Below are 11,976 nucleotides of genomic sequence, written 5' to 3'. Positions count from 1 at the left end.
TCAAAGTTGCATCGGCAATGTCTCTGCTAGCATCCCTGAGCATCGCAGTGCATCCCGAGTTACGTAAATTAAAAGAACCTGTATGGCCCAACGCGCCACCACTGCCTTGATTCAACCAGCTTCTCAGAATTGTCGGTACGTAGTAGTGAAGATTCTGGTGAATTCTGCCCTCAAAGCGCGGTTATTGCGATCATGCACCATCGACTCGAATTTCCTGTCTAGTCCTGCTACCCACCTGCCATCCTCTGCGTTGTCGCCGGTGTCATTCCGTCTTGGGTCCAGATTCATTGATCAATCAGACCATGTGGATTCTTTTACCCGAATGATAGGTATGGTACTCGTCTTAGCAACCCTTAGGTACGAAAAATCAACATAGCGGCTACTCTACCAGCCCATGTTTCTCAAACAGGGGCTGCCTGTAGGCAAGTTCGATCTTGTCAGAACAAAGATAGTCTAGATAAATAGACAGACCGAGTGAATAAGGTGCTGCCCGAAGCCAATTCTATTACTCGATAGTTTGAGTGGTTCGGACCTGAATCGGAGGCAACGGTGACAACCGCGACACTCTATGACACTGAACGATGAGAGACAACGACAGAGGATTCTCTGTGATTCCTTCATCAGAAGTTTCTACTAGTAACAGTCGATAATTGTTGGCAACCCCAGACGATCCCAATCCAGACCAGTCACTAGTGTCTCTAGTATTATTCTTAGTGGGAAGGTCTGAGACTCGAGTATTGATCCATTCTGTAGATGGATAGCATCGGTCCCTCGCAGGTTTCAATACACATCGCAGAGTATATAAGCCCAGTGTGTGCTCCAACAATAATTTCTGCATTTTCTACAGCCAGTAATCCCCTATACTTACCCAAAGATCTCTTTTCTACTCGAGAACAAAGAATAAGGACAAGAACATTATATTGCATCAGTCCATCAGAAAAGTGGGCTGCGAATCTCGGAACCGACAGACGCTTTGCACTGGATCCACGGCCAGCGTCATTTTTTTTTTTATTTTGAAATTTTTCTACTTTGCTCACGGGGTCTGGAGTCTTTTTGCGAGTGCTGATTTTTCCCCTATCAATTCTAGTGCGTGACCCGTTTGCGTGCTTTACTTTATTTTTCAGTATTAATGGGTTTTATTCTTTGGAGTAGATATATGACTTAACGACGGAGTATACTTAATCACTTGGGCGCTGGTCAGCATCGGCCGGATTCAAGGTCACCAGAATCATCACCTTGGGGGCACAGAGAAAACCACCTTGGGAGCGACATACGACAGTTACCTATATTATTATTTCATTGCACAATTAGCTCAGCTGATTGCGGCATTATTTTATGGTTGCGAGAACCACGTTGAGGGGCATCAATTGATTCCCATTACTACATCGCCCATACTACTACTCAGGTACTATCAACTAGTTATACAACTGCTGCCCCCTCTCCTCCTCCGCCAATTTACCCCACCGAGACTTTTTTTCCCTTCTTGCCCTCATCTTCGTTTTGAAGCGGCGCCTTTGGGGCTGAGGAATTCCTTTTCTTTCAGATACTGACTGGAGGCTCTTAGAGTCAATCTTCATACACAGAACGATCATACGGGCCATTGTCTTCCTTATAGAACCGCTCATCACTACTCCAACCCATCTTTTCGCGGTCTCCGATCTCCAGACTCACCGTTACTCTATTGGGTCAGCCTGATCCTCCGACTTACTTCCCCTTCCACCCCTTTCTACCCCGCATCCTCTATTTCCGCCCATCTCCCTCCGGCCGACATCTTTCTCGGGGTTGAAGAGCTCTTCGCTTCCGTCTGACTGTCGCCCGTCTCGTTTCAGAGGTCAGCACTCCGAATGACACAACAAAGCAAAACCATTGCCGTCGTGAATGCGACGGGCCGTCAGGCTGCCTCCCTTATCCGCGTCGCTTCTGCCGTCGGTCACAATGTACGAGCTCAGATCCATTCCCTCAAGGGGATCATAGCGGAGGAGCTGCAGGGACTCCCTAATGTCACACTCTTCCAAGGATCGCTGCTCAATAATACCGCGTTGATGGACACCCTGTTTCAAGGCGCGAACCTCGCGTTCATCAACACAACATCACAAATGGGAGACGAGGTCGCGATTGGAAAAGCACTGGCGGACGCTGCGAAACGAGCAGGGACCATTCAACACTACATTTACAGCAGTATGCCAGATCATTCCGTTCATGGCCCGTGGCCTCCCGTACCGTTGTGGGCTCCCAAGTTCACCGTCGAGAACTACATCCGACAGCTCGGATTGCCTGCGACCTTTGTGTATGCAGGAATTTACAACAACAACTTCACAAGTCTACCCTACCCTCTTTTTCAGATGGAGCTCATGCCGGACGGGAGCTTTGAATGGCATGCGCCGTTCGACCCGGACACTCCATTGCCTTGGTTAGACGCCGAACACGACGTGGGGCCCGCGCTGCTTCAGATTTTCAAGGACGGGCCCAAGAAGTGGCACGGTCATCGGTAGGTTACGTGAGAGAATACCCCGGTCATGTGGAGACAATTGCTGATGGTTCTCTGTCGCACAGGATCGCCCTTACATTCGAGACCCTATCCCCCAACCAGGTGTGCGCAGCTTTCTCGCGCGCCTTGAATCGTCCTTGTCGTTACGTGCATGTCCCCAAGGTTGAAGTCAAAGTCAATATTCCCGCCGGATACAGGGAACAGCTCGAAGCCATCGAAGTGGTCTTTGGGCAGTATAACGCGCCCTACTTTCCTCAACCCGAGTTCTCCCGTCCTGCAGCCGGTTCACCCAAGGGGCTGGGCCTGCCAATGGTAAAGGCGCCGGGGCGGGAATGATGCAGGGCCCCGGAGGGGTCGTCTCACTTCGAGTCACCGACGAGGCTCGGCAGCTGTGGGAGGGCTGGAGAGACATGGAGGAATATGCGCGAGAAGTGTTCCCGGTAGAAGAGGAAGCCAACGGGCTGGACTGGATGTTGTGATACAAAGCACAACTTGAATCATCGCTCCAATCTTCCAAGCGTGCACTCATTGTTGCACTGGAAAATCGCTGGCGAGTTTGGAACACCGTCGGGGTGCCTGTTGAGAGCGCACCCCTGCCATCAGCTGATAAGGAAAACAAAAATATACCCCGAGGCCGTTGCGTCCAGTTGCTGAATGAGACCCGATTGGCTCGATACGGAGGTTGCATTGTCTATGCGCCACTAACGACGCTGTGCCCCGTCCTTATCTCTCTCTCCGTCTCACCTCCTCTTAATCATCATCATCGCCTTTTACCCGCTCTCACAATCAATTCATTTCCAACCGCATTGCTGGCGAACGGGTTTCATCTAATTTCTTGGGGACTCCCATACATGAAGGAACCACGCACACAGCTGCCAAGCGGACTAAAGGCCCTGCGCACTGCTGACTGTGTGCTTGGATGAAAATGGATGTCACGAACTCTCTTTCTCTATTTAATGTTCCTCCCCTGCGCTATGACCGACTCATGAAAAGTTGACCGCAGGTATGGCTGCGGTTACGACCTGCCACAAAAAAGTTCTTGTCCTTTTATTACGTACTATATTCCCCTCTGGAGTTTGGTAACCAAAATCTCACCTTGGTGGCTGTTGTGGCTCTTCAATTAACTGTACTCCTTTTCTCAGTCAACATTGACTTATTCTCACTTGGGCCTCAGATACCATAGCTCACGGCTGAATCTTTCACTTCAATTTGAACTTCAATTTCATCCTCCATCCATCGCATCAGGAACACTAGAATACGTACCATAACCGGAAGACTCACCCCCTGTCCCAATTCAGAACGAACAAGCCCACAACGCATCCCATTTCCCCGCAAAATCTGGATCAAGCAAGCAAGGTGGTTAGTCTAGTGTCAGTGTACTAATGTAGTCGAGATAAGCGAAAAAGCAACGCCCGTCCAAGATTCATGGGTGATAGTCTAGTCTAGTCAGGGACGGAGCTGAGCCGAAGACTGGCCTCATTTCTTTTTCCCAATGTCGATCATTGCGTTGGTGTCGCGTGTGGCGTTTGCTAACGAGAATCTTGATTCAGGTTCATGTTGATACCTCTTTATCTCTATCTATGGGAGGAGAAACGGGTGGTTTGATAGTATCTCTCTACTTTGTAACAAGTGATTTATTTTTGTTAGATGATGAATGAGCCGACCGAGGGAAGGGTTAGTAGGAGTTGAGACGATGACTCTTCTTTTCCTGTAGTCTGAATGAGTGCTATGCTGTTGGTTGTTATAGCTCGAAGGAGAATAAAGTTTACACTGATGGATCTCAAGTGGACGGATAATTGTGAAATTGTGATGTGTACCAGGGCATTATGTCAATTTCCAGGTGGATCACATCACTTGGTACTCAAACCTGAGAGATTAGAAAAGAGAGAGATACAGGTATATTCTCCTGAGTTTGATAATGTAACATTCCTCTCACATTCTTCTCATCTAAAAATAAGGCAGACACATGCGTAGCTCTGAGTGGCTCTGTCCCTTAGTCAGGAACAGCTCCAGCGGTGACATCACCTGACCCTAAAGCGGCCATCAGCCGAGTCGCGAACGGGACAGGAAATTATTGCGATTGCCCGTCTGCTCGGCGTTACCTTACCTTAGCAGAAATTTTTTTTTACCCCTTCTTCTCCAACTTCTTTCCTATCCCGTCTGCAACTGATTTCTCACTTGCTTGATCTTAACAATCTGCTCAAGTGATTGCTTTATACCCTTATACCCCCAGCTCGCTCACTGTTCTCCTTCATCACCCCTTTTCTCCTAGCTTATCGCTCCTCATCCTTATCGGTCATCATGGGTGCCGAAAACGGTCAGAAGTCGCTCTCTGAGCGCATTGAGATGCCTGAGATCCCCATGGAAGTTGCGCGGGAGTTTGCGCTCCTGGAGCAGAGATTTATCCGCGCTGAGACCGACCGCCGTAAGTTGCCCTCGCCATTCGTCTCGCCTGGGGTGATACTCATCCACCTCATTTGAGCTCATCAAGCTGACCCGTTTAGTGCGCCGATCCGCTGTTGAGAACCGCCCTCTATGGGAGAAGCGTAGCGAGCTCATCTCCAAAGTCCAGGACGACTTCTGGGTTCGTGTCCTCTCCCACGCCCCCGCCGAGATCGACGAATACATCCAGCACTCCGACGCCGCTGTTCTGGGCTCTGCCCTGAAGGACCTCACTGTTGAGAGATTCGAGGTCGACGAGAAGGGCAATGGCGAGCCCCGAAGCCTTCGTTTCACCTTTGTGTTCCGCACCGGCGAGGAGAACCCCTTCTTCGAGAACGAAAAGCTCGTCAAGGAGTTCTACTGGCGCAAGAAGATCACCAAGACTCCCAAGGGCAAGCGCAGGACATGGGAAGGCCTCGTCTCTGAGCCAGTCCGCATCAATTGGAAGGAAGGCATGGATCTGACCAAGGGATTGCTCGATGCTGCCTGTGATCTGGCCGAGGCCGAGAAGAAGGGTGGCGACCGCAAGAAGCTCCCCGAGTTCGAAAAGCTCGCCAAGAAGATGGAAGAGCTTGAAGCCGCTGCCATGGAAGATAACGATGAGGACGAGGAAGACTTCCCCACCCCTGCCGGAACCAGCTTCTTCGGGTTCTTTGGTTACCGTGGCAATGTTGTCTCCGCCGAAGAGTCCAAGGAAGCCAACAAGGAGGATGATGAGCGATTCGAGAGGGCCCTTAAGGGAGAGAAATTCGATGATGAGGAGGATGACGACGACGAGGAGGACGACGAGGAAGACTCCTTCGATGAGATCGAGATCTTCCCTGACGGCGAGGACCTTGCCATCGCTCTCGCGGAGGACCTGTGGCCCAACGCTCACAAGTATTATGGTAAGACACTCTGCTGTAGAGACGATGCGACGGTGTGACTGACTCGATTCCAGGACAATCCTTTGAGATTGGCGATGATTACTCTGAATTCGACGAGGACGAACTCGAAGATGAGGAGGACGAGGAAGACAACTCTCGGCCCCGCAAGAAGGCCAAGGTTTAAATCCATCGTCCTGCTTTGATTTTCAAGTAAAATGCCATTTCGTTACTCTCGTGCCCATGGGTGGATATCTGATCTTTAATCACAATGCGATTACCAAAATTAGTAGTAGCACCAGGACGAAGATGAGAGCCGCGATGCAGAATGAAGACATTGTATCTAATGAACCAAAAATGATTAGTTGACTGCTTTTGACTACGTTCTCGTGGAACTTTATTTCAACGAACGGACTGAGTACACTTACCTTCGTTCTTCCGTACGATGTGCTTTATCCGTGACATCCCGTCGCTCAGCTTGCCCCCAACTCTATCGGCCAATGTATCGACCTCGTCGATCATGACTGTTTGCTCTTCCAGCTCTCTCCCCATGTCATCTGCCTGCTGCCGTAGGTTGCCCACGGTCCGAAATACCCCGTCCAGCTGTTCATCTTGTTCATGCATCAGCTCCATCTGCCGCTGCTGCTCAAGAGCAGCGTAGTAATCATCCCCTCGATCATCCGCCGAGGGAGACAGGACATTGTCAAAGTCGGCCGGATTGGGCAGTCCCGACGTAGAGCCTGTAGCTGCTCTGGTCCCGCCAGCTGTGTCGGCAGTTGTGACGACCCTCTGCAACTCCTCCCTCATCTTCTCGACCTCATCTCCAACCTCGTCCACTAACTTCCGTCGGCGTGCGACTTCTTCGATTTCGAGGCCATACCGGTATGGATCTTGCTCGATTGCGCGGACACTCTCGACGAGATCATCCAGATCCGCGGTTAAGTCTGTCAGCGTAGCCTCGAGTTCGGAGCGGGCTTGTTGGAGTTCTGGATTTGATGGCGATTTGGCGAGAGATCTGATACGGAGGTATGAGGAGAAAAGGGGCCTGCTGGATTGCAGCGTCGATAGGACGTCTCTATAGTCGGCGAATGGTTAGATTTCCTGCGCCGAGTCACCTAACGCGGGTGAAGTAGTCAGGCTTACGCTTGTACTTGAAGGAAAGGGTCCGTGCTATCCATGTTGTATATACCAGTAGATCAAAAGGACACAAATAAAGACTAAGTAAAGCGACTGTAGGTTCGCTTGCTAGTTCGAAAGGTATTATTGACGTCCTGTTTAGATGAGCTTGAGTTATTGACACCAGTCCAGATAGCTGGATATGGTCGGTTCGGCGGTGTGATCAGCGGTCAGTCGGACATCTTCACGTGACATCTCCAATACTCCAATTTCAATCGACTCGCAGCGAGATAAGTCTATTGTCAAACTCCGTAGGTACTATCTATATGACAAACGTCAGAATGTACTGAAGTGACCCATGGTAAAAGCGTGGTGGAGCCCAATATGTCTTTGACTCCACATCTCCTTTAGATACTTCTCCGCTGCTCGGTCGAATTCCCGCCCTCGAGCGTCAATCACTGCCGGCTTCACGCTCCAGCTCCGGACGCGGCGTCTACAGTCGCAATCGTGACATCGCAGCTCCAGGTCATTCTCCCACTCCTTCCAGTAACTGTCCAAGGGATCCGCAAAGCGACACTCTCTGACGCCAGCATCAGTAGTCTTGTCATCCAGATGACAACATTCGTCTTGAGGGCTTAGGAAAAGCTTCGCCAACGTTCTGGGTGATTGCTTCAGGATGAACCATGAAATCAGGCTGTACTCGTTCTTTGCATCTCGATACCAATCCTTTGGGCCGTGTCTAAGAAGCATGCGCTCCATGAGCTCCCGCAGCATTCGTAGAGCAGCGTGAAAATCAATTTCATTCTGTTCATCAAGATAGCTCCTCAAGCGAAGCCGTTTCCTGCCGATTTCCGCTTCCACATGACCCCATTCCAACACTGCGTAGATATGATCGATATTCTTATCGAATGTCATCGATTGGCTCCTATGCTCTAGAAGGTCGTCGTACAGGTCCGATCCCCAAGTCAGTACTAGACGCCGCCCAGGGCCATAGGTAGCTGATTTCGCCCCATCTTTCACTTGCAGAATCTCGGTGTCATGGTAGGCATCTGCAAAGTGAAAGAGCACATGTAATCCCCGTTCGAGTGTTTGTGCGAGTTTCAATTCAGCATTGTAATCCATCTCGGGATTTCCGTCATCAATGTACGGGCCCCATACAGAAGGAATGATACGCCGCGCTAATTGACTTGCAGTACTTTGACGGTAGATGAACTTTGGGAGTGTGTGCACTGTGACAGGTCGCTGGCCGCCTGTCTGCGAATCCAGTGTGATAAGAGGAGCAAAAGCATTGATACTGTGCAGGCGCATGAACCAGCGGCAGATATGCGGCTCGAGTGATCCAATCGTCTCATATGTTGATTTGTTGACAAGGCGGAGGTTTAAAACCGCGCTTATGTCTCCGTTTATGATGATTTGGAATAACACATCAGCGACACGGCCGAATAAGTCTTTCGTTGTAACCATTTGCGCATCCGAATTCTGCTGCATGTTCGCCGGTTTAGCGCAATGCTTTGGTTTTCCCAATCCCAAGGCACGAGACCAGATTGTAAAGTTATATCTTACCTCGACACTGAAGTCCCCTTATGTAGGTGCCCAAGATCTAACATTGCTGTTCAACATTTGCAACTGTAGCCAATAAAGTGGCCAAACACATTGGCCCTCCTTGCAGCAAGGGGACAATGAGCTGATGTGTACAGTGTACTTGGACAAAAACGATTATAAACGGTGTGACGCGTTGAATTACTTGAGTGTGTTCTTGGCTGTTATGTTTCTGTCGGGAGGGTTAGGTATGTTACGCGGGTCGTCAGACGATCATAGCTTGACTGGTCAACTTTCAGAGTGAGAACTCAAAATCAAACCGGACCCTTTCCAACTCACAGGAGATCTTCCCGTGCGGAAATGTTCAGAGAATCGCAGCTCGGCTACACCACGTCATGACAACGAACAGATCCTCGTAACGAGCTTCGCCGTTCCTTCGCTGCATGTTCATCAATGCCACGGCTCCCTTGCGAAATCACGCGGAGCAGACGAGACTGAAAGCTAAAGTGCCTAGCTCTACCAACATGGTCGGCATACAGAGTAGGATCAACAGTTTGACAACAACTATCGCCTGATGGGCTCAATAGTCCGCCAATTGGTTGTCAAAGTGGCTTGGCGGGAACAGGTCCAGGAGCATGCGCTACCGTGAGGCATAAGAGAATACTCAGGGCACGGAGTACGTTGGATTCTCAACTCTGTAAAAAACATAATAATAACGAGACTGACGGCAAAAGGGCTTGGAAAGGTATCGGATTAGGATGTCTGCTGGCGGACGAGTCTCCATAGTTCTGTTTAAACTACTCCCAGCCTAAACCCAATCGGTGATTTCCCCTCAGGCAGAAAATTTCTGGAAAAAGTTGAAATATTTCCCCGCAATTTGTCCATCTGCAAATCATCAAGTCAAAAAGGAAGCCTGCCAACTCAGTCGGAGTTAGTGGGCAGTGTCATGAGTGGCATGCCACATCCATAGCGATTTTCATCTGACTTCTATATCCCCGTTCAGCGCACGCATGCCGCATCCACAACCGCTCCCACTCCCTGGGGAGTGGACAGATCCTGACGCATACGTTGACGCCCTTCTGTCCTTCACGACCTCGTCTGAGCTATTCATCCATGTGTGCGGGGGTGTACATATACTGGACTTTCTGACTCGCGAACCCGATTTGTACGATTCACTTCTGCCACTGCATTGGCGAACATTCTTCGAGAAGCACGACATTCAAGATATACTAGACCTATTGCTGAGAGAAGATATACCGCCGCTGTTGCAGCAGAGTCGCGAGTTCTCTGAAAGCGATCCGAGTCGAGATGCAGAGGCTAGTTGGAGAGGGCAGCCCCTCCCTCCAATCGACCTCCTGGAATACGTTCATCAGATCCGTCGTCTCAGCCTGGGGAGAGATTTCACATCAAGGGAGTCTGGCAAGGTGTCGCTGCCTCACCATCTCGCGGTGGGAATGAATCAGAAAAAGTATCACGAGGTTGCGCACTTTTCCAAATATGTTAATGATCTATGTGACACCGTTGCGGAAGAACGGGGCGAGCCTATATCGCACATTGTCGACTTCGGATCAGGCCAGAACTACCTTGGACGGACACTGGCAAGCCCTCCTTACAACAGGCATATAATTGCAATCGAACGCAAACATCAGTTTATCAGCGGCGCAAAGGGTATGGATATTCATGCAAAACTGGCGAGGAAGCAGAAGAGAATCGTTTACAAGACCAATGGCAGGAGGAACCGCAAGGGCTTGGAGGATGATCAAGATACGACGCCGTCCACTCCTGAGGTGGAGGTAGTTGAAAACGTACCTAATGATGCTTCCGCCGAGCCTGGCGCTGGTGACGGTGGAGATAGCACGGTTTTCAACGTTTTGCTGGACATTGATATCCAACCGGACGAGTGGGGAACTAGCCCTTACAAGAATGGGCCCCCCAAGAAATTTGTGGGCAAGAAAGAAGATGAACTTGTGCTCAAAGGAGCCATGGATTACATTGAGCACGAGATCAAAGACGGATACCTGGAGCCTATAATCAAGGATGTGGTCAAATCTCGACCTTTGGAGACCGGAGGCTCCCAAGGCGCCGTGGTTGACCGAAACTCAAGGTCCGAGAGAAAGGCAGAGGACCCTAACGTCATGGTCATTTCCCTTCATTCATGTGGCAACCTTCTTCATCATGGTGTCAGATCTTTAGTTCTCAACCCGTCTGTCAAAGCTATCGCAATGATCGGATGCTGCTATAACTTGATGACCGAGAGGCTTGGGCCGGCCACATACAAGCTCCCCATCCTCCGCACTCAACATCCCCGCTTGACTCAGGATGCCTGTGCGTATGACCCCCATGGGTTTCCCATGTCGAAACGACTGGAGTCATATGAACATGTCAGTGGGACTGGCGTGAAATTGAATATCACCGCACGTTCGATGTCTCTACAAGCACCCTACAACTGGGGCAGAGAAGATAGCGAAGCCTTCTTCACGCGGCACTTTTACCGAGCCCTTCTCCAGCGCATTTTTGTCGACCGTGGCGTGGTTGAGAAACCTGTTAACCCCACGGATCTCTATGGATTGGAGACTGGCGGTCCTGTTGCGGTAGGAAATCCTTTGATTGTCGGTTCCTTGCGAAAGGCCGCCTTTACGTCGTTTTCTGCATACGTTCATGCCGCAGTGGCAAAGCTGAGCAAGGACCCGCACAATGGAGAGAAGGTCAAGGCAAGGATGGCTGGCATTACAGAGGAAGAAGTGAAGCACTACGAAGCGGAATATTGGCCCCGAAAGAAGCATCTTAGTGTCACTTGGGCTCTGATGGCTTTCAGTTCAGCACTCGTCGAGGCCCTCATCGTTGTGGACAGGTGGCAGTTCCTGCGTGAGCATGACTCTGTCAAGGATTGCTGGGTTGAGCCGGTTTTCGAGTACAGCGAAAGCCCTAGGAATCTCGCCGTGATCGGAATCAAGAAATGATTCCTTGACCTGTTCTTTGGCAGAAGTCATGATGCATACACGCTTTGACGATTCGCCGCGAGGCAATGTGACGACTTGAAACCCGTCTAGCATGGCAGCGGCCGCTTTGCCATTCATGAGGCATATTTGGAGTTATACTCGAACTTGGACCTCAAGACGGCACATCGCGATGCGGAGGCCGAATGCGCGTACAATACCGTGCAGCGACATAAAAATAGACCCTGTACTTTCTGCGAGCCCAGCAGAGCGACGGCCAGCTAGGTGTCACCAGAGTTTTACTTCATCATTTATGTGGAAGAAGGATAGAGTTACGATTGATGACTGTATAGACATAGAGTGCGATATAGTTCCTTTGAGACTTTATACCAATGCATTAACGAGGAAAAGAGCAAACGGATGCTTCTTACTCTTCCGATGTGGTTATCCCTCGAGATACATGTGTCAATTCTCCCCACATTCAGAGATATATCTGGTGTGGTTTCAGCAGTTGACATCGTTTAACTCCTTCGGAGTGATCGTTTAGGAATAGTGTGGTACCCCAAGAAGACAGAGTAGTAAGCAAAGTGAT

The 11,976-nt window shown here is 50.1% G+C and overlaps 5 protein-coding genes across 5 annotated transcripts; 3 read left to right on the top strand and 2 right to left on the bottom strand.

The window, feature by feature from the left end:
- Positions 1-1,844: 1,844 nt before the first annotated feature.
- On the top strand, positions 1,845-2,967 carry P174DRAFT_417606 (NmrA family NAD(P)-binding protein; the record flags this gene model as incomplete). Its single annotated transcript, XM_024824618.1, has 3 exons — positions 1,845-2,488; positions 2,554-2,800; positions 2,869-2,967. The coding sequence occupies 3 exons, from the start codon at positions 1,845-1,847 to the stop codon at positions 2,965-2,967; spliced, it is 990 nt and encodes a 329-aa protein (XP_024685180.1).
- Positions 2,968-4,565: 1,598 nt separating this feature from the next.
- P174DRAFT_438361 (histone chaperone napB) lies at positions 4,566-6,168 on the top strand. The gene is made up of 3 exons (XM_024826522.1): positions 4,566-4,913; positions 4,993-5,817; positions 5,871-6,168. The coding sequence occupies exons 1-3, from the start codon at positions 4,790-4,792 to the stop codon at positions 5,978-5,980; spliced, it is 1,059 nt and encodes a 352-aa protein (XP_024685179.1). The 5' UTR covers positions 4,566-4,789; the 3' UTR covers positions 5,981-6,168.
- Positions 6,155-6,971, bottom strand: P174DRAFT_417604 (SNARE domain protein; the record flags this gene model as incomplete). Its single annotated transcript, XM_024824617.1, has 3 exons — positions 6,155-6,165; positions 6,222-6,868; positions 6,937-6,971. 3 exons carry the CDS (start codon positions 6,969-6,971, stop codon positions 6,155-6,157), a joined length of 693 nt encoding a protein of 230 aa, XP_024685178.1.
- Positions 6,972-7,113: 142 nt separating this feature from the next.
- P174DRAFT_82623 (uncharacterized protein) lies at positions 7,114-8,733 on the bottom strand. Its single transcript, XM_024832470.1, has 2 exons — positions 8,473-8,733; positions 7,114-8,391 (listed from the first exon to the last, which is right to left on the bottom strand). The coding sequence occupies exon 2, from the start codon at positions 8,371-8,373 to the stop codon at positions 7,246-7,248; it is 1,128 nt and encodes a 375-aa protein (XP_024685177.1). The 5' UTR covers positions 8,374-8,391; positions 8,473-8,733; the 3' UTR covers positions 7,114-7,245.
- A 601-nt stretch (positions 8,734-9,334) lies between these two features.
- On the top strand, positions 9,335-11,790 carry P174DRAFT_438359 (uncharacterized protein). The gene has a single exon (XM_024826521.1). It carries the CDS (start codon positions 9,459-9,461, stop codon positions 11,406-11,408), a length of 1,950 nt encoding a protein of 649 aa, XP_024685176.1. The 5' UTR covers positions 9,335-9,458; the 3' UTR covers positions 11,409-11,790.
- The last annotated feature ends 186 nt before the right edge of the window (positions 11,791-11,976 follow it).

Source organism: Aspergillus novofumigatus (assembly GCF_002847465.1).
Source record: "Aspergillus novofumigatus IBT 16806 chromosome Unknown P174scaffold_2, whole genome shotgun sequence".
Lineage (NCBI taxonomy): Eukaryota > Fungi > Ascomycota > Eurotiomycetes > Eurotiales > Aspergillaceae > Aspergillus > Aspergillus novofumigatus.
This window is presented reverse-complemented; position numbering and strand designations above follow the sequence as displayed.

Coding starts and splice junctions, on each gene's coding strand:
- P174DRAFT_438361 (XM_024826522.1), top strand. CDS start 4,790: ATGGGTGCCGAAAACGGTCAGAAGTCGCTCTCTGAGCGCATTGAGATG. Junction 4,914..4,992: donor CCGCGCTGAGACCGACCGCC/GTAAGTTGCCCT, acceptor TGACCCGTTTAG/TGCGCCGATCCGCTGTTGAG. Junction 5,818..5,870: donor CAACGCTCACAAGTATTATG/GTAAGACACTCT, acceptor ACTCGATTCCAG/GACAATCCTTTGAGATTGGC.
- P174DRAFT_82623 (XM_024832470.1), bottom strand. CDS start 8,373: ATGGTTACAACGAAAGACTTATTCGGCCGTGTCGCTGATGTGTTATTC.
- P174DRAFT_438359 (XM_024826521.1), top strand. CDS start 9,459: ATGCCGCATCCACAACCGCTCCCACTCCCTGGGGAGTGGACAGATCCT.